Source organism: Anopheles arabiensis, chromosome 3 (assembly GCF_016920715.1).
Source record: "Anopheles arabiensis isolate DONGOLA chromosome 3, AaraD3, whole genome shotgun sequence".
Taxonomy (NCBI): domain Eukaryota; kingdom Metazoa; phylum Arthropoda; class Insecta; order Diptera; family Culicidae; genus Anopheles; species Anopheles arabiensis.
The window spans coordinates 20163843-20191838 of NC_053518.1; the positions used below are offsets into that span (position 1 = coordinate 20163843).

A 27996-nucleotide genomic window follows, 5' to 3' on the forward strand; every position below is an offset into this window, starting at 1 on the left:
TTTGAGAAAAAAATGAACATAGCGGACAGCTCCAGCTAAGATCCTCATTGAAAAGACTGCATATAATGGATGAGAATCAATGGAGCGGAAATGAAATTTATTTTTCAGATTATTACATATTTTATTATTATTATTATTTATATATTTTTACGTTATAATTTGTCCTTTGAATGAAAATTATACAATCAAAACTGTTTGAAAACAGTAAAATAATGTTTCTATAAATAATTTGGAAATTTACCTTTTTTTCTTTTAAAAAAAAACCATGCCTGGTGTGAAAAAAAGAAAATTAAAAAAAAAACTTCAATGTTCTAATATAAATTTTAAATTTTCAATAACGGGGTTTCGGTGACCATTAAAATGAATTAAAAGCGTGCATTTATTTGCAGCAGCCAGCAAATTAGCATCTATTTATAAACGCATCATAAAAAACTCACTTTCAATCCGATGCGACAAATCCAATTCTCGCTCGCCAAAGTGCAAAATAAACGGTAAGCGGAAGAAAGAGGCTCCATCATAAAATAAAACCGTTTCTAACCTTCACTCAAGAACGGATACAAAGTTCACTAATGAAAACGGAGGATGAGGGGGGAAAGAAATTGCTGTCACGATGCCTCTCTGGTCGTCATTTAAATTATGACAATGCAAGCAAGAGCTAGAGCAAAACCTGCGTTCCGTGCCCAGGAAGCGATAAAGTGTCGACCGTAAACAATTTCTACCAGCGGCCGCATGCAAATTTGGTCTCGTTCGCCTCGTCCTCCCACGTTACGATCAGTGAGTGCATGTGTGTGTTTTATTTTAAAGCGTATCATCGTACTTAAACTGATCGACAGAATGCAAGTCGTCGTGCGTTGCGCATATATGCGAATGCGTGCAGCGTGCAGCCGGACATGCGTGGAATACGCGCAAAGCAAACAACATATCACTGTGAAGAGCGGTGTGAAGTGTGGGTGAGTTATGTTTCTTCCGCAACATGTACCGTAAGAAACACCGTCGTGAACGCGGCCGGCTAAACTCCCCATCAGCTGATTGCGTTTGCACTGCTCGTGCGGCATCTGGAGACACGCCGCCGGTTGGCAAATTGGATGTTAATTATACGCAAAACAATGTTTTTTCATCGTCAGCCGTGCCTTCGATCGGCTGACCTTTGCTGGAGCGCCATCTAATCAAACGGTCGCCCCCTAATCAAACGAACATAAACGCAAATCAAACGAAACGGAACACTTGAGCGCATATGAACCGGTTGGCGTGAGCGTGAGCGTAAGCGTGCGCGCGCGCGAACACGAACCGGTTCCACATCGTAACCGAAAGTGTTTTTCCACCCCGTGAGAAGGTCAACCTGCCAAGACACTTCCGAAATAACGGACACTTCCCCCCTTTCCCGTTAAAGGATGGCAAAAGTAACCGAAAATAAAACTCGCCAAGAATAACCAATCAGTCTGCTTTGGCTGGCATGGTTCACGCCGAAGGGGACACCTCTTTTGGAAACCAATCCGGAAGCACGCGGTTCATCGCTTTGCCGGTGTTTTCCCCCCACCTACTCGATACTTAGATACGCACCGCGCACATTGTGTGGCGGCTTGTTTGTGGTTTGCATTGCTTGCCTCTCTTGCAAGGTCGCGCAAACCGACATTACGCGCGCCCGTAGGGCACTGCGCGCCAAACCGGCACTCTCGAATACGTCACGCTTTTTACAGCAGTGGTAGCAGCCGCACGACGACGACGAAGTACACTTACCGGAACGGGGGGCCACTCGAAACCGGTGCTCGGGCGCAAAATTGTTTGATTAAATTCCACGCACCGCCGCCCCACGCTTGCCGAGTCCGGTTGCAGGCGCAATTACCAGAGCTAGAAGAAGGATATCGCCCATTATTATCATGGGAATGGTCGGAAAAGGGGATAAGAACAGGAGAGGAGAGAGGGAACCTTAGTTTAGTTTGCACTCAGCACCCTCTTTTGTCACTCTACCTCTTCCACAAAACTCCCTACAAACGGTTAGTTCCTTAACCCGCGCGTAGATAATGCCAGTGCGGCGGCTCTATATCTGTCTCTCCTTCAATCAACGCCACAACAACAATACGCAGCCAATTGAGGCGCAACAATCCTTGAAAGGACTTGCGTCGTGCGCACCGTCGCGCGCTGAGGACGCGCTTGCTTTGTTGGCTGTTTGGTTTTGGTGGACACCTTTTTTCACTGTCTCGGTCAAATGTGAAGCGCGATGCGAACGAAGGTGGCTTTTTAGTAGTAGGCTTTGATTAGTATAAACGGGGCGGCTAATTAGAGGTTTTGGCCGAAGACGATGACGATGGCCGTTGCCTTTGGTTTTAGAGAGGAACTATCTTTTGATGCTTTGCTGAAGTGTCGCACGGAACCGCCCTACGACCCACTAACCCGTTTATTGTTGATACTGTCAGTAGTGCAAAAGTGTGATTTTAATTGGCAATTGTAAGTGGAGCAACAATTACAGTTGGCAGATAATAGGGGTGGCTAAATGGAGAGCTGGAATTGGGGTTAGATCGCCCAAGCTTTCAAGCGCTTCAAGCACGGATTTATAGGACTTACAAATTACCATTCGCGTTAGAGTTAACATGTTTGATAAGTAAATCGAAAGTAGGTTAATTGATGAGCAAATATAGCGCATTTCACGCATTTTCAAACGAAGAACCACGAAACTTAAATGGATCTTTCAGGTTGTCCTAGCATTTACAGAAGTCTACAAACATGTTCCGAGCTCTGTTGGGAAGCTTCTGGGAAGGAGACTGTTTTAAAAGTTCTATCGTGGTCTTAACCGTCAGATGACGAAGTGTTATTAGATCAATACATGATATGTCAAGTACGAGCTCGTCTATCGATCATGGCCTTTCCTTATTGGCAAGCTTTAACGCCCTAATCTGTAACGATCATTCTTCAGGGTTCAGTTTTCTCTGGGTAATATCTTTGGACTGAATAGACCGGTTAACAAAGTGAGGTGGCCGAAAGCATTCTTTCATTGCGGTAAATGGCCTTTTTAAAGCACATGGTAGGGTGTTAAAAGAGACAAAAATGCTGAGCCATTTCTGAGGCTTGGTAGTGCTAACTGTACGACCTTGAAGAGTATGTCGCTCGCTGACTGAGTGAGATTGTGAGAGCATGAAACGATTGCAATAGATCCGATCATGATGGAAAATCCTTTACTTCTTGCTGAAAGTTTCAGTTCTTTCGACTTACGGGCCATTTTCAGCCAATTTAAATGTGATCTACAACTTTTTGAGTTGAGTGTTTGTCACCTAAACAGTGTTTATCGTCACATTCCACCATCACTGTAATCTGACCATGGTAAGATTATACGGACGCATAAATGTTTTTTTTTAATCGCTGAAGAAGTACAACACGTGTTTAACTGCTGATGACACAGCGTTTTTTTCCAAAATGTGTAGTTGATGCTGAACTTGCTGATGATTATTACACCTACCGAAATCAACTATAAATAGACATAGAAATAGTGATTACAGGGGTTTCAAAATTGGCTTGAATTGGCTTGAAGATCATACATATACAGCTACAAATGTAGCCCGGTTTGTTTCGGCTTTCAAATAGTGCGTGTGTGTGTGTCGTGTAGTAAATATTGCATCTTCCTTATTTAGATGTTTGAACATTCCCTTTAAATATTTATCTATGTGCGCTTATGATAATATTTATTTAAAAAAAATAGACTACCGCTGCTGCTGCTGTTGATGAACAATGAGTTCATCTGATACATGAAATGAAGATGACGCTTGTCTGATATTCAGGCACCCAATGTTAACAGTATGGACGTATTAAGTGAAGTTGTTCAGAGCAAATTAACATTTCTCGACTTAACATAAAAATTCCTGGAGCTGCGGTATTTAATTCCCCAATGCCCCTTTGCAATTCCCAATGTCGGCGCCCAGCAAAAGCGAATTCACCTTCCAAATACATACACTCGTATGGCATGCATTAAGTTGGTGTCAGTGCTCCATCGGCAATGAATTTATCGGATGGTGCTGTCAACATGTTATATGGAATTTAATAGAAAACGTGGGATGTTGAACAATTTTTGATTTTTTAATGCCTTATCAAGGTCTATTAATTACTACAGATCGGTCCGTCCAGTGTACTTTGACCAAGGTGCATAGCTAAAACAGGTGGGTCTTTAGCTCTGTTTTTGGTAGCCATGATCGATGGAGATTTCTTTGGAGATTGGCATATCGAACTTGTGAGAGTGTCGAACTTGACGTCGGGAATCGTTCGAATCTCACAGGAGTCTGAGGCAAGGTGACGGACTCTCCTGTCTGCTCTTCAACGGCGCCCTGAAAGGTGTCATTCGAGGCGCAGGGCTAGACAACGACATCCGTTGGAACGATCCTCTACCGGTCTCTTTAATTGCTTGGCTTCGCGGATAACATCAGCAGCAAAATCCCAGGAGACGCATTGTTCAGGGGAATCGGGCATACTATGGCCTTCGCCGACTGCTGAGATCCAGAAGACTTCGAGTCTGCACGAAATGTGAGCTCTATCGCACACTGATTAGCCCGATGGTCCTCTATGGACACGAATCCCCTGGACCATCCGAGCAGAGGATGCAAACACTCTGGGCGTGTTTGAGCGACGCATCCTCCGGACCATCTTTGGCAGTGTGTTCGAGCATGGAGCGTGGAGGAGAAGGATGAACCACGAGCTTGCTGAGCTGTACGGTGAACGGAGCATCGTGACGATGGCGAAGGCTGGCAGAATACGATAGCTGGGGCATGTCATGAGGATGCCAGACACATTCCCCATCAAGAAGGTGTTCAACAGCGATCCCCAATTCGGCATAAGGCGCAGGGGATCACAGTGAACTCGACGAGGTGAAGCGAGACCTGTCGGAAATCGGGTGTCTACATGGATGGGAGGCTGCAGCCAAAGCCCGAGGGTTGCTAACATTCTGGGGGGTTGCTAAGGATTTTGTGTGAGTTGCTAAGTAACTTTAGACTCCCTAGCTGTCAAACAAAAAATTGTCGTGGAAAAATTAAACATCGAATTGAAAGATGTTGAGATCGATGGGTAAACCCTGCATTGCAATCAAGTAAAATCACGTGTTTCTTTACTACGTATATGCTCAACAAAAAAGGAGGATCAACACTTATTAGAGTGCGTAAAAATATCTACCCCATTGTGCTTAGCTACTATTAACTGGTTAATGGGAGATGGGTGTAAGCCTCAGTGTGGCCAAACACACCCGCTACTAAATTTAACATTCAACAATCAACTAACATTATTCACCCATAACAAAACAAAAAAACAGCACAAAATGCTGCCCTGAAATTGAGAAAATCTCTGATCAAACAAATGGCCACAAAAAAAAAAATCAACGCGCAAATCGACAATCGCTTTGCCCCGACGACCCACCACTTGCGCAGCATGACGTACGCGCGCGGCTGAGCCGTTTTTAGCCGTTTCCTTAATACGATAATTGAAATACACTACGCACCACACACACACACACACACACACACACACACTGCGCCATCCAGTGGAGCATTCCCGGCACTTTTGCAACTCCAAATTGCCTCCAATTCCGTTCCATTCATTCGTGGACACTCGTGTGGTCGTTCTGCATCGGGAAGCTGACGCGCACAGCACAATCCGGGTGGTGGGAGGTGGAAGGGTATCATTAAATATCGGCTGCAACAATACCGCACACCATAGCCGGCGGGGGGGAGGGGGAAGAGGAGTCGGTTGGACGATCAAATTTGGGAATGACCTAACCTTCGTTGGATGGAAGATGTGGAGTGGAGCACCGGGGAACAAGGGAGCATCCGTTCTACGTGCACGTGTCCTTGACCAGACAAACGTATTCCTTCGGTAAGGGGGTTTGTAAGGGACTAACACACACACACACACCGGTCAATGTGCAATCAAACTTCCGCAAGTGCCGGTGGACCTAACAAGTGGACAACAAGTGAAATCTGCGTCATGTACCTCGCATCCCTTCTCTCGATGCCTTTCACTTAATCTCATTTGCGTATCTTCGTATCCCTTCGTCAATAGGCAGCTGGTGTTGCGTAGCCCGAGCACAGAAGGGCCAATGGCCGTGCGTGGGGCCGTGTCGCCCATGCCGCGAGACGGTTACATCGCGCCCTAACCTTCTCCACTCTCTCCGGAGTTCAGTGGTCGGGAGATAAACATCGCGTCACATCAGCTGCCACCTTGCCTTGTCTGTCCCTTAAGGGATCATCGTCAGCGCTATCAGAGCAAAACACTCAACACACAGTGGGGCGAAGTGTGCGCAAAGCTAAAGCGAGGGGGGGAATAGCAGCACGCGACAAACACAAGCCGCTGCGCCAACAATCGGAAGTCATACTCTTGCGCCCGACTTCTAACGCGCACACAGGCACACACACACGTTCTGGGGCGGCGCTCGCTCCGAGAAGCGTAGTCACTGGACGCGCCGCTACAAATCGCATTCGCCGTCGATCCTCCAAACGAGCAACAGGTGCCGTGTTTTCTGCTGCTGCTGCTGCCGTGTGTGTTTTTGCTGTTGGTTGCACGTGCCGCGTGATTCTTGCCACCGTTCTGATCTTCCCCCGATAGTGGCCGCTCGTTCATCCGGGGCTCGTGTTTCGTGGAGTACACCAAAAAAAAAAAAGGGCACACAACAACACTGCAACAGGCGCAGAGGCAGGCGAATCGCTTTAAAGAAAAAGGCACGTGTCCGTGCGTGTTTAGGAGGAAGTGTGTTTGATCGCGGATAGCGAAAAGTGTGTTGCGGTCCCGCGGTGTTAAAGTGACTCTCTCGCTCGCTCTCTACAGCCATGACGGCCCAAAAGCATGGCAGTTCCGGAACGATTAAGCCGGACCGGAAGATAGTGAAGCTTTATTTGGCCGCGATCGGAGGTAATAATCGGTCTCACATATCACCTGGTAGCAATTAATGTTGTCCAAATTTAAACGTTAAGTACGCTCTAAAAAGAAGAAGAAGAAGAAGTGAAAGAGTTAAAAATAGCAAATAGAAGCTTCGGCTGTGTTCCGGTAAACCGATCGACCCGGTACGGCAAGGGATGATGATCGTGATCGTGAGCGTCTGGCTGCGGCGTGCCCCCGTCGTTTGGTGCTCCAAGTTCAATGTTACAAGCGACGAACCCTTCTCCCTTGTGCTCTCCCTGCTCTTCCCCTTCCATGTACAGTTTATGCACCAAACACTGCACAATACAATTGACCGTTAAGGTCTGTAATAATAGTGTAGTGCGGGGTGTTTCTGCTCTTCCCACTCACTCTCAAACGAAATTAAAAAAAAAAAGCACAAGCACACACGCGTGCGCCACGTGCGTGTGGCATTCATTTGCCGCTTCTTCTTTTTCTCACACCTCTGCCCCCTCCCCCCTCCCCTGAAAATGCCGCTGCAAGTTGCACACACAATGGAGTGATGTGATCGTGGTTCGTTTTTTTTTTATAAACGATCGCAACACACGACACGGATCGATCGCGCTTGATCGAGGTGCTGGGTGAAACTAATTCAAAACGAAATCGAAATCCGTCCGCCGGAGCGTCATTTTAAACGAATTTTCCCACACACACACACACACACACACACATGGCCCCCGAAAACTGCAACGATCTAAGGCAACGCAAGCAAAGTCTTAGACGTTCCGAGATTGTTTGAAGAACACGCGGGGTGATACCGGGATTTACCCTTACGCCGCGCACTGTTTACACTGTCTGTCTGTGTTCAAGGGGGAGGTGAGGGGGGAGGGATTTTGGTGTTTGTGGATTTCGTAAGCCTTCCCCAACAACCCGCTCGAGCTGCTCTCGCTGGTGGGAAGGGGAAGCTTTCGTTGGAAAATTCCATTACCAGCACACACACTCTTTTGCTCATTCGATGTCATATCCTCCCTTGGCTAGAACAACAACCGTCCTTGTGACAGACAGACGCCCTAAAAGGTCGGATGTAATGCGGGGGAGTGTCTTGGTGCATCTTACACCCCCTGGGCACCTGGTCTTTTTGGGGGGAGACAGAAAAAACAGCTCTCTGTTGCAACCCTAAGCCACCCTTTCTCAACAAAACGACCCATTCTGTTGCTTTGTTGGCTGTTCATCCGACCGGCTGTTTGGAAAGAATTGTTTTTTTTTCGTTGGATGGGCTCTCTCCTTATTTGCTCATATGTTGTTATGGGGCGGCAGCATCTTCACCTCAAATCGCGCACAAACGTTCGGCACCGGGGTCCATTTCGGGAGCGGCCCTGGCAACTGTGACCGTCGTTCAGTCATCGGCGGAAGCTGCAGTTGCTTGCAGGTCTCACACAAATCCACCCCTCCCCGAAGATAACGCAGCAAAGTGCACATACGGACAAGCTCTGTCACCGTTCCTCCACTGGAGAAGTTATATTTACCCTTTCCAGAACGCGCGAACCTTCGCACGGCGGGCGTCACGCGATGCGGCCCATGTTGACGAGCTTCCGGGATCGAATTTTCTCGAAAGTGCAGCACAAAGCTTGTGCCGGTAGGGTAGTTTGCTTCTGTTTTGGGGATTCACTGTTACTGTGACTGTGCCATTTTGTTGTGAAGGATCTGAGAATGAGAAATGAGAAAAAAATCTAATTAAAATGGTTTAATTTTAAGAATTGCAACAAGGTGCTCCAGTTGGTTGCTAAGCCAAAACAGGCCAATGTTGCAATGTGCAGTGTACACGGATGACACACGATAAAAACAGATAACAAAACAAATAGAGCAAGTGAATGAATTCCATTAACAAGCCTTATACGCGCGGGGTCTTTAGGCCTGTGAGTGCTAGAATATTCAACAACTCCCAGGCTTAGAACCAGCAACGCGTTGATGTTCGATACCGAGTTTCCAATTCGATGGGCTGTTTTGTGTTTGTATAAATTGGCTACGACGAGCGAACGATGCCGAAAAGTGTTGGTTTAAGCTGTACAACGGTAGAGAGAGTGTGGTGGATAACAATTCGCATTTGTGTGACAGTGGACGACCCATTGTGATGATGTGAGTCATTCTGTGTGGTTGATTTTGATGTTCTATGTGTGTTTTTTTCTATACTGAAATGAGTTTCTAACTTCATTGGAGATCATTAGTTGTAGCTGGAATAAGATCACACATCAAAATGACGAAAATTCTGTAAACTCTCTAGTGCTCAGAAATTATTGCTGTTAGTCACTGTCACCAATTACCATCCATGATATGAAATTGGTGTCATAAACCATGTTCAATCATATCTAAATTTTGAAATGATATTCAAGACCTGGGACTGCAATCGATGTTCTATTCGCTACTCCAGGAACTTTTCGTACCTGTGCCGTAGTTTAGCTTTTAGATGCACTGCTAAGCAATATTTCCATCTTGGGCGGATATCTCGAACTCCTCTTACTCAGGGCTAAGCATCTTACTATTAAGCAAGACCTACAATGTCTGCAGATATTGCCCAGAATACTATTTTCTATGGTGGAACTGCTCCCAAACCTATACCAACTCTGCTAAGGACATCGAATTGGACCTCAGATTGATGCTGACCCTATTCCAGGGCTAAATCTTTCGCTGGACATAGCTCTGGGCCTATATACCTGGTCCTAGACCTATTTCTGAATTTCTATTTTGTGGTTCTCAACCAACCAACCTGTACTGTTCTTCAAACTATTCCAACCTTGGACTTGATCACGAGCTCTACAATTGATTCTGAATTATATGTTATAATGTCTGATCTGGAACTAAGGTCGAACACCTTCGTGATGTTCGGTCTTTCCCTGAATTTATTCTGTAGTTAGGTCTAGCGAAGACAACTGCAAAGAGAGTGAAATTCTAAGCGAAATGAGCGTGAGAACTTAAAGCATTGAGAACTTAGTGTAGGGCTTTCTACCTTCTGCGTTGATCCCATCAAATAAAACGCCATTAAGGGCACACTAAAAAGAACAATCAACACGATAATAGAAATAAAACGATTGAGTGCCTTCTAGTTCACCAATCGCTCAATCTGCGCGCCAATGTTTACCAAACAATCGAATATCTCCCTCCCCAACGATCCCCCCATGAGAAGGGGAGAAACACTCTGGCATTAGGTAGGCATTATCTTGAAGATCAAATCGAAGGACGCATGCCAGTGCCAGTAGCCACTTCACCTTCCACCAACCGGCTCTGATTGAAGCGGGAATGAGGCCCCAACCATTACCCCAGCACCAACAACAACATCAACACCCCCGTCACCTCCCCATCTCACCTTCGGGTGATAATTCGTGACCTTAGCCAAACGGTTGCTCGATAAATAGCTCCGCAATGCCCCTCGCTCCGCGGGTGCGGTGTGATTAAACCGGAACAACCAATTGGGCGTAACATTTATTAACCTCCCCACACACACAGACACACACACACATTATCGTTTGTGCTTAGCGGGGTTTTAGAAAAAGAGAAGGCTCTCCCTCCGAAAAAAAAAACAGATGGAGAAGGCAAGGGCCATGGCTCTCCGGACCACCCGGTGCACCATCACCCTGTAACGCTACTGTGCTCTGCTTGGGGGTGCATCCACAGCAAACTGCAATCGTAGTAGGCTCTATTTTTACCTGGAACGTTACGGACAGACGTAAACATTGCTTTCGTCATCGTCGTCGTCGTGCCAGGTCAGGGCGTTGATAATCGCAAAAGATGGACTCGGTGAAGGTCGGAACCCAGTGGCAGGTCCGTCGGCAAGATAGGCAAGCTGCTTGGGAGCAACAACCAAACCAACCCCCCCCCTCCCCCTCTTTTTTGTTTGGTTTTGTTTGTTGGTCTTCTCCATTGTTGAGTCAACACCGCACGCCTGGACTTATCTTGTTGAACTATATCCCTCTCTTGTATGCATCTCTTACCTTACCTTTCCTTCCTTCCTTATCTAATCCGTCTCCGGCAGCCAACATCATCTCGCTGTCGCTGGGCACGGCGATCGGCTGGCTGTCCCCGTTCCTGCCGCTGCTGATCTCCACCGACTCGCCGCTCGACCAGGGCCCGGTGACGGACGTGCAGGCGACCTGGATCGCCTCCCTGCTGTGCATCGGCGCATTCGGCGGAACGCTTCTGTTCGGCTGGAGTGCGGAAAAGTTCGGTCGCAAGGCGTCACTGCTGGCGACGGCCGTCCCCCTGATCTGCTTCTGGGGCTGCGTTGCGTTCGGGACGACGGTGGAGGTGCTGTACATTGCCCGACTACTGGCCGGGCTCGGTGCAGCCGGCGTCTTTCTGCTGGTGCCGATGTACATTACCGAAATTGCTGAGGACAGGTAAGGGAAATACTGATTAATTCTGAAAGTTCCTGAAAGACACCAACACTTAATGCACTTACGCTTCGTTGCAGGATACGCGGCACGCTCGGCTCGTTCTTCATCCTGTTCCTTAACATCGGCACGCTGGTGTCGTTCGTGATGGGCAGCTACCTGTCCTACCACATGACCGCCTACATACTGTTCACGCTGCCGATCGTCTTTCTCGCCCTGTTTCTCCAATTTCCCGAAACGCCCCAGTACCTGATCCGCCGGAACCGCGTCCGCGATGCGGAAAGTTCGCTCAAGTATCTGCGCGGCTACACCTCCACCCCCGACCATCTGGAGATGTTGCGCTCCGAGATGGATGGACTGCTGGTGCAGGTGTCGGGCGAAAAGGACAGCACCGAGCAGAACAGCATCTCCCTCGCCGACTTTGGTAAGGAAGCCCCATGTGACAGCGTCATAAAAGCATGGCACACTAAGCACACACGCTTTGCTCTCCAACAGCTCCCCCGTCAGCGAGGAAGGCGCTGCTGATTGGACTGGTGCTCGTGTCGCTCAACCAGCTGTCCGGCTGCTTCGCCCTGATCAACTACACCGCCCAGATCTTTGCCGACGCCGGGTCCGATCTCGATCCCAACATGGCCGCCATCGTGGTGGGTGCGATCCAGATCATCGGCTCGTACGGTTCCACCATCATTGTGGATCGCTGCCCGCGAAAGGTAAGTTTACGGGTGGAATTTAAAATGGGACAACTTTTGAGCTAATCAAACACCATTCACAGCATTTGTACATCGTGTCGAGCTTCTTCGCCGCGATCGGTCTGTTCGCGATGGGGACGCACGGCTACCTGAAGAGCCAGCACGTGGACGTGAGCGCAATCAACTGGATACCGGTCGCGAGCCTTTCGTTCGTGATTTTCATCGCCTCGGTCGGCCTGCTGCCACTGACGTTTGTCATCCTGTCGGAGATTCTGCCCCCGAAGGTATGTTCATGCCTTTTTTTTTGGGTGTTTTCATCCGTTTTTTAATCGATTTTCTTACCTTTTCCAGGTTCGTGGTCTTGGTGGCTCGATCTGTACGGCGTTTCTGTGGATGATTAGCTTCCTGGTGGTGAAGTACTTCCCGGTGATGGTGGAGCTGATCGGGCTGCATGGCTGCATGTGGGTGTTCAGTGCGGTTTGCCTCTCGGCCGGCCTGTTCAACGCGATCTTCATACCGGAAACGCGCGGCCGCAGCATAGAACAGATCATACACGCGATGGAGAACAACATTAAGAGCTAATCGAAAGGGGAGATACTATTACGGGGCAGAGGGGAGATATTCAATTCGAAAGGTGATCGTGGTGATCACCGAATCTTGTACAAAGTACTTTTAGCGTTAGCGTTTCCTTGTGCCCCCTTAATCTCCCGTTCCAAAGGTTATTTTATTTATAAAAAGTGTCACCACTTTTGCTTGTACATATTTATCTACCATTTAATGCATTTGTTAGTCGAGCACGCTTCACACAACCCACGTGTGCAGCACAAGGCAAGGAGAAGAAAAGACACGCAGAAGTATTGTCCGTCCCCGGTCGGGAGGATGAAGCGCCGGTTTTATTAAAATAATAATAATAATAATAATAATAATAATAATAATAAACGCCCCTCCGTCATCGATCAATCGCAATCAGGCAAAATATTAATTCCTTTTCCCCTCCTCCCCCTTCTGGTTTCACTTTGTCGAAACAGGAAGACACAATCTTCTCACACCCGTCGTTACACCTCGGCATCACAGCTCAATACCGTGCGAACGCTTCAGATGCACCTCGAGCGCACTCTTGTAGTCGTACTGCTTCGAGCAGCGATCGCACGCGAACGCCCGGACCGCTTCGTGAGATTTCAGATGCCGCTTAAAGTTCCCCTTGGTCGAGAACACCTTCGCGCACACCTCGCACGTGTACGATTCCGGTGCGCGAGGCGCATGCGTCCGCGTGTGGTTGTACAGCTCCCGCTTGTCGTTAAACTCCTCCCGGCAGTGGTAGCAGTAGAACGGGACGCGCGACGTATGGTAGTGGAAGTGGTTCTGGTACGCCTCGAACGTTGGCAGTACGCGATGGCACACGTTACACACCGTTGGTTGCGTATCGTCCGCCGGATCGTACGTACTGCGCGTCAGGTCGAACGCATCATCGCGCCGTACTGGGTCGCACCGCGCACAGTCGGGAAATGGGCACAGGTGCGAACGGTGATGTTCGCGTAAGGACGGTTCATCCTCAAACTGCTTAAAGCACAGCGGACACCTGTGCCCGGTGGTGGCGTTTCCCCCTTCCTCGGCCCGTTTCATGTTTGCGCGGAAATCGGTCGTCCCGTCGGCCACGTGGCGGGCCTCGTGCTGCTGCAGCGTCTCCTCCTCGGTGAACGTTTCCGGACAGTAGTCGCAGGAAAAGTACAGCACGTTCACGTCCAGCGATGCATCGTGCACGCCCATATGCATCTCGAGCGCCCGCTCGTAGTAAAACCGACGATCGCACACGGTACATTTGAACTTGTTGCGGCCCTGATTACCCCCTTCGTTGCTCCCAGCCATTGCACCGCCAGTGCCCGATTCCTGCTGCTGCTGTTCATCTCCCTCCCGCAGACTGCCTCCCTTCCGCTGCGTTTTCTTTTTCGGCCGCGGAAAGTGCACCTTAAACAGGTGCTCCTTGTGGCTCGCCTTGTAGCAAAACACCTTCTCGCAGTGCTCGCACGCGATCGTGTGCTCCTCCTGCAGCTTCTCGTGGTACTGCAGCTGGCACTTCTGGTTGAACGTCTTGTGGCAGCGGCCACACCGGTACGAGTTGGCCGCAATGTGGGCCGCCTTCTCGTGCGTGCTGACCGTGCTCTTGTGATTGAAGCGCTTGTCGCAGTACGAACACTTGTACGGCTTTTCGCCCGTGTGCAGCCGCATATGGACGGCGAGCCGCTCCTCGCTGTCCAGCACCTTGCTGCACCGGGCACACTTGAGCGCCTGCTTCACCTTGTCGTGGATGCGCGCGTGCACGATCAGGTTCGATTGGTGGTTGAAGCACTTCAGGCACACCTTGCACTGGTACGGTTTTTCGCCCGTGTGCAGCCGCCGGTGCACCTGTAGCTTTTCCTCCGTCGCAAACACCTTGCCGCACTCGACGCAGGAGCAGCTGCTGCCTAGGCCACTCTCGCCGTGCACCTTCTCGTGGCAGATGAGCGTACTCTTCGTGCGGAACGTTTTGTCGCACATGCGGCATTTAAACTCGAGCCCGGCCGCACCACCGTTCGGCTGGTGGGTGCGGTTGTGCTTTTCCAGCTTCTGCTTCGTGTCGAACGATTTCGGACAGGTTTCACACTTGAAGCGTACCTTGCTGCTGTCCGGCGGCTCACACAGCGGGGTGTACGGGGAAGGTGTTGCTGCTGGTGGAGCAACTGGCGAGGCGGTCGGGTATGAGGCAGGCAGCGGGGAACCAGTTTCACTGGGCTGGATCGGTGGAACCGGCGGGGCAGGCTTTTGAAGCACGTACGCATACGGTTCCAGGGAGGAAGGATCCAGGTGGTCAAAGTAGTCGTGGAAGCTCGACGGATGCTGTTGCTGTTGGTGCTGTTGCTGTGGCTGGGCTCGCTGTAACTGCTCCGGTCCAAGTTGCTGTGGTGAATGCATATCGGATGGCACGATCGTAGGTAGTGGCGCAAGTGGCTGCTGGTGGTGGTGGAGGAGCTGCTGCTGCTGTTGGTGTTGGAAATGAGGAACCGGCTGACTGTGTACTGCATGGTGCTGGTGAGGCGGCAGTTGGTTAGGATGTGAGGGAAGATGTTGAGGAAACTGTTGCGCAAGATGGGACTGCACGTACGGTGTCGCCATGTACGGCATGTCAAACGCTTTGCGATAGAACAGGGGAGGTTTCTCCACATCGCCCGGTTCGCCGTAACTCCCCGCCGTGCCATAATGATGATGATCCTGGCTGTAGTTGACGGGCGGTGTTACCGTTCCACCCGGAATAACCGATTCTCCGCCCACCGGGACCGTCTCCTGCTTGATGTACGGTGGATTGGGCACTTTAAGGAACGGTGACGGTGCGGTGTCATTGGCCGGGAAGAACCCGGAGCTGCCTGGGACGGCTGCTGCTGCTGGTGGTATGGTCGGCTGCGATATGCCACAGCTAAAACCAACAAGCAAAGTGGGTTTAATGGACCTGCGGGTGGATGCTGTCGTGCTGATGATGATACTTACTACGGTTTGTTGTAGGTGTTGTTGTATTCCATCGCGACGCAAGACGCCAGAACCGGCGTTTTTCCGCGGCCTGCTCTAGGTAAGCGTCGCGATGAAATTGGCCCCTTACTTCAAGCGGGCAACAGCACGTACCAGAACAGCGGAGGCCACTGTGCGGCTAACAAACTGAGCGGGGGGAGGGGTTGGTAGAAAATTACGAAATCATGGATTGTTTTTCTTTGTTTTTAGTAAACCAAAAGCGGGAAGTGCTTTAATTTTGTTGACAACAAATAACCAAAGAAAGCAGTGACGTTGTCAAGCCGCGGACGCATGAAGCGATAACAACAGGCTAAAGCAGCGTCTACACGTTGACGGAGGCGGAAGTGAGATAAAAGTGAGAATGTGGAAATAATGCTAGGGGCATGTGAGACGATTTGCGATTCTTCTCACTATGAACATTCTTCTCAGTATCGATGGCTGTAAACTGAGAATCCTTTACATTGACCTTCTCAAAGTGCACTATACCCAAGCGCCACAGAATAAGCTTAAACGACTGGAAAATTACCTTCACTACTTTCCACAATAGATAGGATTTTATAACTCATCATTATATTGCTGCCCTTTTCGTGCAATGTGTTTTGCCTAGGCTTCATCTAATCATCTAAACATAGGCTTCATCTAATCATTGCATACATAGCCTTCTAACTTTTCAAGCAAAAATCTATAAGAATGGTAGTGTGGTCAGAAACGCGGGTATCAACTTCAACAACCTTTACTCAAATCTCACTTGCTTCATTTCTAATGGTTCACATTGGAGTTTAGTATGTAAACAATCGTATCACCGCTCTAGTTCTAGCGATGCATAACTTCAATGCCATACAAACCATATATAAGTACAGAGGGAAAGAGAAAGTACTCAAAGCGAAGAAAGCTCTACCAGCTGGATATCCCATCAACAGATGGCGCCACCAGCATTTTTTTTTTGCAATTTTTAGAATACATCAGTCGTTTTCCGTCTGCTAAACGAAACCTTTTTAGATTCCTTTTAGGTTGAGAACTTGAGTCGTTAAGAATCCTTTTAGTGATCGTTTAGTCGATTTGTGGCACTTGAGATTCACAGTAATGAACGACTCGGTTCACTCTCGTTCACTTAAAAGAACAGAAACGCCCACCTGAAATCAGCATGGATGGCTTCCTGTTTAGAGTCCTTTACATTGAGCTTCACAAAAATGCACTATAATCACATCACCTAAGGTCCAGTATAATGGTTCAATTTGAAAGTTTGTCGGCTCTTTTCCTTCTAACTTCAAAATCTTTGAGATCGCAGCTACTCTCTTAAGATTGAAGTAAAAGACACCCCAGGATATATGAAAGTAGATCTGGATAACAATTTGGCACAGTCTGCTACAAACCAGAGTTTCAGGTGTATTTTGGTTGAGTCGAAAATGCAAAAAATAAACTGACCGTCGTCGATCCGGTGCGAATAAATGCGAATGCTTTCTATATGAAACTCATTAGTTCCAGCATCCGAAATAAAGCCACATCGTGAAGAATACTATTTTCTCGCCAAACCACCTACAGCTCACTGCACCAACACTCACGATGGCATAGTGAGATCACAGGATTCATCTCATTACGTGCAATCACAAGCCGACATAAACTCAGTATGGAAATTTGAAACTGTCAGCAAAATCGCTATAGCAAGAACGAACTGTCACCAAAATCTCCGTGGACCTGGATGCACGGTTCCCGAAAATACAAACCGATCGCTTGCCGGATTTTATTGGTCCGGTTTTATTTCGGCTCACCCGTAAACATGCTGTTCCATGCTGACTGGAAGGACGATTTAATTTATGTTGAATTTAAAAAAATGTTCTCAGACAACCCAATGCTGGCATGGCAACACTCACCACATGCACCCCGACGGACGGACGGCATGGTGTGCTGTAGATGTAGCTAAAGCTAAAGCGCGCCGAATGCCGTATGATCAATCCTGCTACCGGGTGTATCTGCTTGCTGGGGAGCTATCTTCGACAAGGGAACCTTTATAAGTAATTTTTCTTAACATTGTGATTTAAATGAAAGCTGCATCACAATTAGCAGTACCCAAGCAGTGCATATGATTTGCATTGACAGATTTGATGTTTGGCACGGCACGGATGAAAACGCATCTTCTTGTTGCTCAAGGTGCATGTTATGAGTGGGGTTTTGCGAATAAAGCACCATTGGTCTGAGTTTTTAAAGGGAAAATGGATTTAATGGCTGTATGGTTCATTTATAAATGCCTTCCCATGCCTCTGTTATATACACTTTGCCGATTGGCAGATGGCCTAACAAACATCGGCTAATCATATGCATGGCATCGAACATCATCGAATCGGACTATTGCTTCTCGCTAGTATCATTCAATGATTGTATTCCCAGGATCCGCTCCACTAGAACATTCCTTTCTCAACAGAATCTTCGGAAGCGACAAAACAAAGGACACACTGCTCACAAACAAATGCTTAAAATGCACCCTACATATGATTTATTCACGTAAACGAAATGATAATTTTATTTGCTTCCTCTTTTTTTTAGGAAAAACCGTACAATTAGAACGCACTCCTCGACGCCATCCTCCCTCGGTGGCCCCCGTGTTCCGGGAAGTTAGCAGATATATAAATAAAAATTAAACTATTTTCATCACTCCATTCCTCCATCCATCCGGCAGCATCCGCATGTTGCAGCACAAGTTAGAAACGCATGCTGGTTCGCATCCGTGTGATTTAACCAAATTCTTGCTGCCCTATGACCCATGGGGTGGAAACATTCTACTGTCCGGCGTGGGCGAGCTAGTCGAGGATGAGGACGAGAAGGAAGAGGAAGAAGAAGATGACGACGATGAAGATTCCTGGTGCGCTTGTTGTTGCTGCTGCTGCTGCTGCTGCTGTTGTCGTTGTTCCTGGTGTTGCTGGTGCTGATCGCGCACCCGTTTCCGTTTGGCGAGCCGCTTCTTCGCTATCGACAAGTACTGCATGATTTCGCGCTTAGTACTTTCGGCCGCCTCGTCCGTCATGCGGCTCAGCACCAGCTCGAGATCGTCGAAGAATTCGGCATTCTCCGACCGAAACTTGATGTCCTGGGTCAGCTTTTCTGCCAGCGTCGTGAGGCAGTGGTACAGGATCATCTTGACCGTGCCGATCATCTGGGGCCGCGTGTACATGTCCTGTATCATGCGCTTGAGGCTGTTCTTGCCGCGCAGCTGTTGCGGTTCGCTGTCGTCCTCCTCTGCGTATTTAGGGGATTTTGAAGGGGTGCGGATAGGGAGGTGGGGTTGGGAAAGGCGATACAGATTTTTAGTTATTTGAAGTAGGCCGTGCAAGCACACACTCACACACACACAAACCTTCATCGTCGGAGATGATGTCCAGCATCGATTGGCCGTCGCTCTCCTGCAGGAAGCAGATCATCGCCTCGTCCGGACAGGTCGCCAGGCAGACCTTGTCGATGAGCGTTTGAATCTGTGCCAGCCGGACGGTCGTTTCCCAGATCTGGAATGTGTTGGTCGAGATGGTGTTGCGCTCGTACGACTCCGGCCCGCCACCGATCGGTGGCCGACTGTTGGACTCCATTGCTTCTGCGGACTGGGGGGTGTTCCTGTCCTGTCGCAACCACCCACAATTGGTCTGGTCTCTCTTTCTCTCTCTCTCTCTCTCTCTCAACACAACAAAACAACCCCAACACTTTTTATGCACATCACAGGCCACTAGCAGCCAAATGATTTGCGATGAGGTTTGTATGAATTAAAAGTTCTATCACCGAACTGTTTGACAGCTTTCTGTGCGTTTGAGTGTTTGCTGTTTTTCCTCTCTTTTCTCTTTCGCCTCAGTTTACACGGGCCCTCTTACAATCGTCGCCTCCTTTGCCACAGAGCCTTTGCTTTCTTTACGTACTACTAGCGCAAATCCGATCGAACCTTTTGGTCGTCACACGTTTTCCTCGCACAATGCTCCTACGTACCCTCTATTGCGCTATGCACCACACAGTCACGTATTGCGTACGATTTTTTTGGAAAATGCTCTCCCATAGACGTCTGTCGGGGTACTTGCGCTTGCCTGCTTGCTGCTGCTGCTGCTGCTGCACTTCTACCAAACGAACCCAACTCTTGCTGCACACATTTGACAGGCTGCGTCGTCTACGATTTGTAAACAATCTGTCGCACGCTTTCTGCAGCCGCCCGACTGAGTGCACTCTCTCTCTCTCTCATTCATCCGCCCTTGTTTATGCGCTGCTGTTATGTTGTGTCAGTGCAAAGCTGCTGCTGCCTTGGAAATTCCAATCGAAATCTGATCTAGTTTTACATAATTTACTTACTTCTTGCTGTTCAATTTCCAGCTAGCATTTGCTGCATTTCCAATGTTATCCAAAAGAACTTGGATTCCAGGCAGAATTGTTCGGTAACGTTTCGCTCCCAACGTCATACTTACATCTCTCCTCTTCCTCCAACGCGTCTATGTGATATAGCGTATTGTGTTGCCCGATATTGGAAGATGGAAATACAGCACGCGATTGTTGCAACTAAAACTTTTATTTATTTGAAATTCTTACAAGTACAGTGGATGATGACGCCCAAAAACCCCGCCCCTCCCCGTCACAGGCTCGCACAAGGGGCTGGTGGTTTTTGGGAAGATTGCGAGATGATTGGTGCAAAACAATGAACAAGGGAGAAGGAGGTGGCGATAACATACGATTTCCCTGTACACCGTGGCAACGAATGTGATTTTTTATGTTTGCTCTTCTCGCTATTTTTTACGCCGAAAACTTACATCTCATCTCGTGTAGCGCGCGCGCGTAAACCGGATTAACTAGTAGATAATTTTTATACTCTATATTATTTATATATACACACATATCAACATAGCAAATAATAACAGTAGGGGGGGAAATGGATCGAAATTAACAGCACGGTCCACCTCCCCTCAGTGGCCCATTTTTTGTTTCTTCTTATCCTAAGCGGAGAGCACTGTGCAATACTGTCAACAGCATGTGTCTTTTTACCGGGACGGGGAGATAAAAAGCACACACCAACCAGACAGGAGGATGAAACGGTAATGGTAATGCGGCATTACGTTCCTTTTTTGTATGTTAAGAAGTTAATTTGCACGTGTGATGTTGCGTGTCCAATGATGTTCGATGATTATGGCGACAAACGATTGTACCGGGATATGTTACAGTTGCTGTTGAATTCTTCCTGCCAGGCTTTGCAAACGACGATACGATCCCCTTTCGATGGTTTTCGCGAGAACGAAGTCGGTGTAGCACATCCGCGCCCGGTTGGTGGGGCGGCGGCTGGTTCCATCTAAGTAGTAAGTCAACTGACTGTGTCAGCGTCATAAATACACAACAACAATGGCGTCAACGTGGTTTTGGGACGGGATAAGTCTTGAGGGATGAGGGATAATCTCTTTCGAGATTAGACGGGAATTGTTCGAGAGTTGCCGGACAGGAGTAACATAGAAGGGTTTTAAAGGAGTGTGCCCCAGGATGGATTGTTTGGATAGTGGAAAGTTATAGACCCATTCTTCCCCATCTGCAATCAGTAGTAGCAGCAGCAGCAGTCGGTGTGACCGGAAACCTCCTTCTCTTTGAGCGCATTGTTCACAGCCAGTATTATACGCAAATCGTCGGTCTTCGGATGCGGTGTGTGATGTAGAATTGTGGCAATATAGGTGGAATCTTCGATCGGAAACAGGTTAAACCCGGCGAAAATGTTGGGTTTTTCCTTTCCCTGTGCACGTATACGCACACTCCTGTGAGCTCTGGCCATCGATCTGTCCCCTTCACTAAACGGATTTTCCGTTTGCGCATCGGCCCGGCACACGAGCCAGTCTTTGTGCTGTCCTTTGTTCATAATTTCGAACGACTATCTAGCGTCACACATGTCCCTTTCGCTTGCAACAGTTCTTCGGGGCTGATTGTGCTGTGCCGCGCGGTTCAGAATGAAACGGAAGATAAATAAACATAAATAGTTCCTCTTCTTTTCTTCGCACTGCTCGCCGTTCTCGGAAGGGTTTCGGGTTTCGGTCACACTCTGCAATTCACTAAGAAGACACTTTTTGCTCGATTGCCAGAGTTAGGAATCCCTTCCTCTGTACAGATTGAAAATGATGGAAATGCCAGCCTGGGAGTGGCGGAAAATTGCAACGCTCTGGATGCGCTCGGAGCGATCAATTTGCTTCAAGAGCTCCCGTTTGCTGGCATTTTATGGAGGATAACGCGTGGCACGAGGCAGGAGTAAAGGTAGCAGCGCCATTCTTCCAGCACATCAAAAAACGACGAAATTCATGAAAACAACCGGCTGGAGCTTTTCTAAAACTATTTTACGGTAGCAGCAGTGTGTCCTTTGTGCTATTGTGGTGATTGTTGCCCATAACTTTGTAGCAAATTTTGAACTGTGCTGTTGCCTTGTAACGATAGAAGCGGAATATTGCTTCTTCGAACAAGTTATGGCGATATTTTTTGGAGAGCACATCTAAAGCAGTGAAATTAACGTTTTCACGCAGAAGTTGCTCGAGCGCCGATTAGTCCGATGATCACTGCATTCCAATTTCACTCACTCCATTTAAAAAAAAAGATCCTAAATCACACCGTACTCACACAAATCGCACTTCACATACACACAAAATCACACGCAAGTCCAAATCTATGCCATTTTTTGCGCTGTACGTGTCTCGCCCAGTGTGTGTGGGCCATATTGATTGTTCCTTTCCGTAACCACACACACAAACACGAACAGCATTTGAAGGATTATTGCCGAAAGGAGAAAAATTCTAAAACAAATTTTTCTCCTTCCCCACGTTGAACGTTGCGCGCCACTCACTTCGCTGCGGTGCGTAACGGCTCGAAGAAAAACACGAAGAAAGCGGGAGGAGAGCGGACCAGCTTTGGCCATTGCGTATCGCGTACCGTGCGTACCGACTAAGGGAAGACGGCGGTTACGCTACAGGCTAGATATATGCGCCTGGCAAACGGGACAGGCCGAGACCGCCATGCTTGTACACAGTCGAACATCGGAAGAGAATGCGCAATCTGTTGGCCGAACTTGCCGCCATCGCCACATCAGCTCTTCTTTCTGCCTTGGACGTAAACGAACTCCCAACGGGGCAAGGCATCATCGAAACGAAGACAGCTCCATGGCTTACTTGACTCCGCTTCCCCCTACGGTACGCCGTCGGGCGTGGCGCGTTTGCGTTTTGAGCGCAGCCGAACTAGAAATTGGCCAACAGGTTCATGCATAGCTTGCAGTCGATCACTTTTCTCGTAGCACTTGGTACACTTTTACTATCCACAGCAGCAACAGCAGCAGCAGCAGCAGCCGTACCACCCATCACCGCTTCCGACGATCCCTCCGCCGGCGCTGGTTTAGCCGCTGGCACCGGTACGCTGGCCATGATCATTTCTAACGACTCTAACCACTCGCAACATTTCTGCTCGCTGTCGAATGCCAGCGTTTGGCTGACCATTTCCACTGGCACATTGGGACGATAACTAAACACATAAGTGAAATCGTTAAATGGATTATTTTGCTAAACATTTACATAAAGAGAAAGAGAGAGAGAAATAGGGGAATGCTAAAAACAAGGGAATGTTTGTTATGGTGATGCATCGATGCTAAAAACAAGGGAATGTTTGTTATGGTGATGCATCGATGAGCGCGTTGAGGAATTGTTTCTGCCGACAGCACGTCACACGCAGCAGCAAAAGGGGAAAGGACACCCACTCTCCCAGGTCCCGGTTATGGCCATTCTGAGAACACAGCTAACACAGAGGAAAAGCACGAACATCACAACCGCCGGTTCCGGCAGGAAGGGGGACCCACCGCTCACCTAGAAACCTGTTGTGCCCACAAACCATCACCCCACACACCGCAAAATGGTTCACCCCACGCCCAACCGATTGCCCCGGATGCATACGTACGCTTTAATAATGGATTTGAGTGCAAGTTTGCGTTCACGCTCGATGAACCAATCGATCAAATACCCGGCCATCAATGGCGCATCGCGATAGAGCTTGAAGAAAGTGCTATAATTGCTCAGCGCCCAGGCCGACCGCAGCCGGAGCGCGAACCCTACAATGTCACTCTCTTTATCCGCCGCCGTCAAGGACTTGAGAATGGTGGTCAGATCTGCCCGAGGGAGGAAACACAGAAAAAGAAAGATATTATTGCATACTGCGAACAGTAAGGATCCGGCTGATGCTTACCTAAGGTGTTTTTGGTGAAGATGTAGTACAGGATTCGGTACGCGGTAAACTCTAGATGGTTCTCGCCCCCCACATCGGTATAGAGCATTTTGAGCTGCGTCTGGCACTGGTTAAACTCCTCATGGTCGCCCTTTTCCATCGCAATGCGGGCGTGTGTTTCGTAAACCTGTACGGTGAACGCGTCTCGAATACCTTGTACCTGTAGAATAAGAAAAACAGGAAGTTTTTCAATACACATACATTTTTTTCTGATCGCACACCTCCCCCGCCCCTTACCGTTAAATCCTGCCTGATCGATTTGAGCTGATCGCAGGCATAGAAGTAATCCTGCTTTTCGACCCATCTCTTCTTGACGTTCTGCAACGAGTGGCGCAACACCTCGACCGGGCGCACCTCGGACGCGGCCGGTGCCTTCGTCAGACGGAGGAAGCTCTTTTCCAGATCGCGACACGTGCCGACGATGTGCAGATCGAACAGATCCACCTCATCGTCCTCGTGGTCGCGATCGCCCGCCTCGTCGACGAAGATGCGGGACGCCACCGTCGGCATGGTCTGCCTGCGGTCCTTCCTGCCACCGAACGGCGACACGATGTTGGAGGCAACGACCGGCGGCACCTTCTTGCCGCCCTGGCCGTTAAAGCGCGCGGCACGCTTCCTCAGCTGCTCGAGGTCACCCTCGACCGCGCCGCCAATCTGGCCGTGCTCGGAATAAAATCCACCGTGCGATTTGCGCTGCTGCTGCTGCTGCTGGTTTTTGCTGTTATTCATCTGATTTTTCTGATTCTTGTGCTTCTGTTGCTGCTGCTGGTGCTGCTGCTGCTTGCTGTTGCTGCTACCCTTGCCGAACGATTTGCTAGCGTAACCCCCGGCACGGCTGTCGTTGTCGCTGCTGCTCGACGATCGCCGTCCCTTGCGGCGTGGCGACCGTGAATCGTCGCTGGACGAACGGCTGCGCCGATTGCGGCTGCCGCTGCTGCTATACCGGCTGGGTGAGCGCGAACGCGACCGCGACGGGCGGGAAGATTTCCTGCTGCCCGCGGTCGAACCACCGCCCGACTTGACGCCCAGCCTCGTGCCGAACGATTGCGAAAGACCCGCCTGGTTTGGTGCCGGCTTCTTAGCCCCGTACGGCGCCGGGTGCTGGCCGCCTCCCTTGACGTTTCCGAGCGGGCTCTGGTACTGGGACAGCCCGCCAAGCTTGCCGCCCTTGTTGTTGGGCGAGCCCATGCCCAGCACGCCGCTGCCAAGGTTAGGCAGCAGCAGCGGCTGCTGGTTGCGCTCGCTGTGCACGCTCGGCACCGGCTCGTTGTCCCAGTCTTTCGTCCACAATTCACCCTTGTTGGCCGCGGCCGTAATGCGCCCCTTCAGACAGATGTCGATCTGATCTTTGTCAAAATCGGTCTTGCACTTGGCGTAGCATCGGGCCACGAAGTTGTTCAAGCTTTGCGGCCAATCGTCGGTTGGATTGTGGAACGGGTCCGGCTTCTTCGGCGGCCCAACGTTCGGCGGCGTCGGTGCCTGCGGTTGCGGCGCGAGCCCAATGCCGGCGCCGGGACCGACACCACCGGGAATGGCAACACCCGGCACTGCCGGCAGCGGAGGCGGCGGCTTGCTCAGATCGGGGGGAGACGTTACAAAGCTGGCACCGGTACTGCTGCCAGCAGGCGACACCGGCAGCGAGCCCGCCGGCATCAGTGGCGGAATGTTGGCGGTCGGGTTGAGCATACCGTTCATGAAAATTGTACCACCACCACTAGAGCCACCATTCCCATTGCCATGCTGGTTGTTCATGTTGTTGTTTTTGTTCTTTTTGCGCTTCTTCTTGCCACCGCCCGTACCATTTTGGTTTTGGAACGCGGCCATCATCTGCTGGTGTTGCTGTTGCTGCATATGCTGCTGCTGTTGCTGGGCGTGTATTTGGCTTGCCTGTGCCAGCGGATTGCTGGCCACGATCGGGCTCACCCGCTGCGGATGCTTGTTGATGTTGAAGCGAATCGGCCCGAACTGACTGGGGGCCTGCTTGAAGCCCATTCCGTCATTGCCGGACTGCTGTTGTTGCTGCTGCTGCTGCTGCTGGTTCTGCTGAGGAGAGCTGAAAAACTTGCCACCCGCCATTCCAATGCCAGGCGAACCCATACCACCGGCGACACCGTTATCGGACATTGGGCCAGCCGAAAATCCGGCTGGTGAGTTGTTCATCGTGCCGCCCACGCCGCTAACGCCCTTGTTGCTGTTGGCCGCCCCGAAGCCAGCCTGTCCCATGTTGCCCTGCAGGCCACCGCCAGAGTTGCTGTACTGCAGCTGTTGGTACAGCGCGTAAAACTGAGCATATTGCTGTTGCTGTTGCTGCTGTTGCTGCTGCTGCTGGGTCATTCCGTACGCTCCGCCGTAGCCCCCACCAGCTGCTGTCTGCTGCTGGACTGCCTGGGCGGCTGCCATCCAGGCAGCCTGCTGCTGGCTCAATGTTTGATCTTGCGAGTTCATAATCCTACTTACGGCTGTTTCACCTACATTCATCGCACACGTCTACACGATGCGATGGACACGTTGACGCCAGGGATCGATGTCCACGTCGTTTGCTTCCCGCAGTGTCCCGAAAAACACACCAACCGTGCCTGCAGCACAAAGCAGCAACAGCGGACGAAAGCGAAAAGTGAAAATCCAAGATGGCGTCAGTGTAGGGCTCGTCTTATTTTTACCTGTGCGAGCGGGGTGCAACTTTGCACCGCCGATTTACGGCAGCCAGTTAAAACTTACCGAAAAGAAAATGGTGCTTGTGTAGCAGAAAAGTGTTCTTTGTTGGCTGACGCTGGTTTTTCAAAGGGTTTTGCACGTTTTTATCACTGAAATAGAATAATTAATCTAAGCTCGTTTCACACACGCATCTACACTCTGCGAAAATAAGGCTGTAGTGATGGCTTGACAGCGAGAGGAACAATCATTCCGAGAACGAACCGGTTCACGGGGCGAAACCGGTTCAATTCAAATTGATGTCGGATTGTAAACAGATGACCGTTGCTGGTTTGAAAGAATCTGGTTTTATTGGATGTGTAATTATTCCGTCAGCATAAAAGGTTAAATATTAAGTGATTTATTTACAATATTTTTTTAATAATTTATTTACGAAAACTGTTTTGCTGCAAATTTGTGATAGAGCTGATGAAATGACTGGTTCAAAATATATGGCATATCATATTTGTTGATCTAACATTACTCTCATTACGGACTATGATGATCTGTCTGCTCGGTGAATTTTTTTTTCGATGAGTTGGAGTAATGGAGGATCTAAAGGATATGGAAACGAATATAATGGATCGAAACAACAATTCCAAGACATTTATATATTTGTGGCTTAGACAGACCTTGACCGATAATGTATGATGCACCAAAAAAGAACAAAAAGAAGAAGAAGAAGAAGAAGAAGAAGAAGAAGAAGAAGAAGAAGAAGAAAAAAGCAACCGTCTCGAATACAGGGCTTCTTCTTCTATTTGTAATACACGTCCTACGCGGACAAGCCGGCCTATACAAGACTTTTGAGACTGGGCTACGCAGTATAATTTCAAGGATTTACCCTTTTTTAATACAAAGGTAATCTCTGGTTTCTGTCGGTATTCTCTGGTGAGCCGGTCTCGTAGTACAGTCGTCAACTCGTACGACTTAACAACATGCCCGTCATGGGTTCAATCCCCAAATAGACCGCGCCGCCATACGTAGGACTGACTATCTTGCAGTGGGGGGGAATCAATTAGTCACTGAAAGCCAAAGCCCACTAGTGGTACAGGCAAGCCTTGACCGACATCGGTTGTTGAGCCAAAGAAGAAGAAGAATCTCTGGTTTCTAGCCCTGAGTGGACTTAAAATTGGTCCTGAACCTGCAACGGTCTTGGAAATGCTACCAAAAGGCACTGGGACATCCTGGATCCTGGAACTTATACAGATCCTAGAACTGATCCCAAACCGATATTGATCGTGTAACTGATCCTGAGCTCATACCGGTCGTGGAACTTGTAAAGTACCTATACTTTTTCTGAAACTGATCTCCATACCATACCATTCCTGATACTGATGCTGAACTTTACAATTTAAGTAAGGTACCGGGGTTGTTTTGGTCAAAGAACGAACCGCAAACCTTTTACGATTTCAGAAATGATACAGTATTCGATCCAGTTTGATCCAGCAACAATAATAGTTCACAAATTAACGTGTTTTTTTTACAAAACAAGGTTATTTTCAAACTTTATTTTTCTTTAATTAAGCAGATTTGTGCAGAAATTATCACGAGCCATATATAGAAGGATCTACAATTTGAACTACCCCCGGGATGCTCCAAAATAAGTC

General features: G+C 49.0%; 4 protein-coding genes across 6 annotated transcripts; 1 reads left to right on the forward strand and 3 right to left on the reverse strand.

Annotated features, from left to right (window-relative positions):
• The first annotated feature begins 6406 nt into the window (after positions 1-6406).
• LOC120904813 (facilitated trehalose transporter Tret1-like) lies at positions 6407-12883 on the forward strand. Of its 2 annotated transcripts, none has more exons than XM_040315185.1 (6): positions 6407-6876; positions 10871-11234; positions 11309-11652; positions 11724-11938; positions 12001-12201; positions 12269-12883. In XM_040315185.1, the coding sequence occupies exons 1-6, from the start codon at positions 6795-6797 to the stop codon at positions 12497-12499; spliced, it is 1437 nt and encodes a 478-aa protein (XP_040171119.1). In that variant the 5' UTR covers positions 6407-6794; the 3' UTR covers positions 12500-12883. The 2 variants fall into 2 exon arrangements, with proteins under 2 accessions (XP_040171119.1, XP_040171120.1); XM_040315186.1 differs by lacking the exon at positions 6407-6876 and adding an exon at positions 8022-8479 and having other exon boundaries at positions 12269-12499.
• Positions 12773-15732, reverse strand: LOC120904812 (zinc finger protein 250-like). The gene is made up of 2 exons (XM_040315184.1): positions 15437-15732; positions 12773-15365 (listed from the first exon to the last, which is right to left on the reverse strand). Exons 1-2 carry the CDS (start codon positions 15466-15468, stop codon positions 12986-12988), a joined length of 2412 nt encoding a protein of 803 aa, XP_040171118.1. The 5' UTR covers positions 15469-15732; the 3' UTR covers positions 12773-12985.
• Positions 15733-17908: 2176 nt separating this feature from the next.
• Positions 17909-19584, reverse strand: LOC120904814 (probable serine/threonine-protein kinase fhkB). The gene is made up of 2 exons (XM_040315187.1): positions 18804-19584; positions 17909-18685 (listed from the first exon to the last, which is right to left on the reverse strand). The coding sequence occupies exons 1-2, from the start codon at positions 19027-19029 to the stop codon at positions 18204-18206; spliced, it is 708 nt and encodes a 235-aa protein (XP_040171121.1). The 5' UTR covers positions 19030-19584; the 3' UTR covers positions 17909-18203.
• Positions 19585-19965: 381 nt separating this feature from the next.
• Positions 19966-26565, reverse strand: LOC120904811 (leukocyte receptor cluster member 8). Of its 2 annotated transcripts, XM_040315182.1 has the most exons (6): positions 26417-26565; positions 23936-26274; positions 23660-23858; positions 23375-23582; positions 22626-22945; positions 19966-22516 (listed from the first exon to the last, which is right to left on the reverse strand). In XM_040315182.1, the coding sequence occupies exons 2-5, from the start codon at positions 26174-26176 to the stop codon at positions 22666-22668; spliced, it is 2928 nt and encodes a 975-aa protein (XP_040171116.1). In that variant the 5' UTR covers positions 26177-26274; positions 26417-26565; the 3' UTR covers positions 19966-22516; positions 22626-22665. The 2 variants fall into 2 exon arrangements, with proteins under 2 accessions (XP_040171116.1, XP_040171115.1); XM_040315181.1 differs by having other exon boundaries at positions 19966-22945.
• Positions 26566-27996: the final 1431 nt, after the last annotated feature.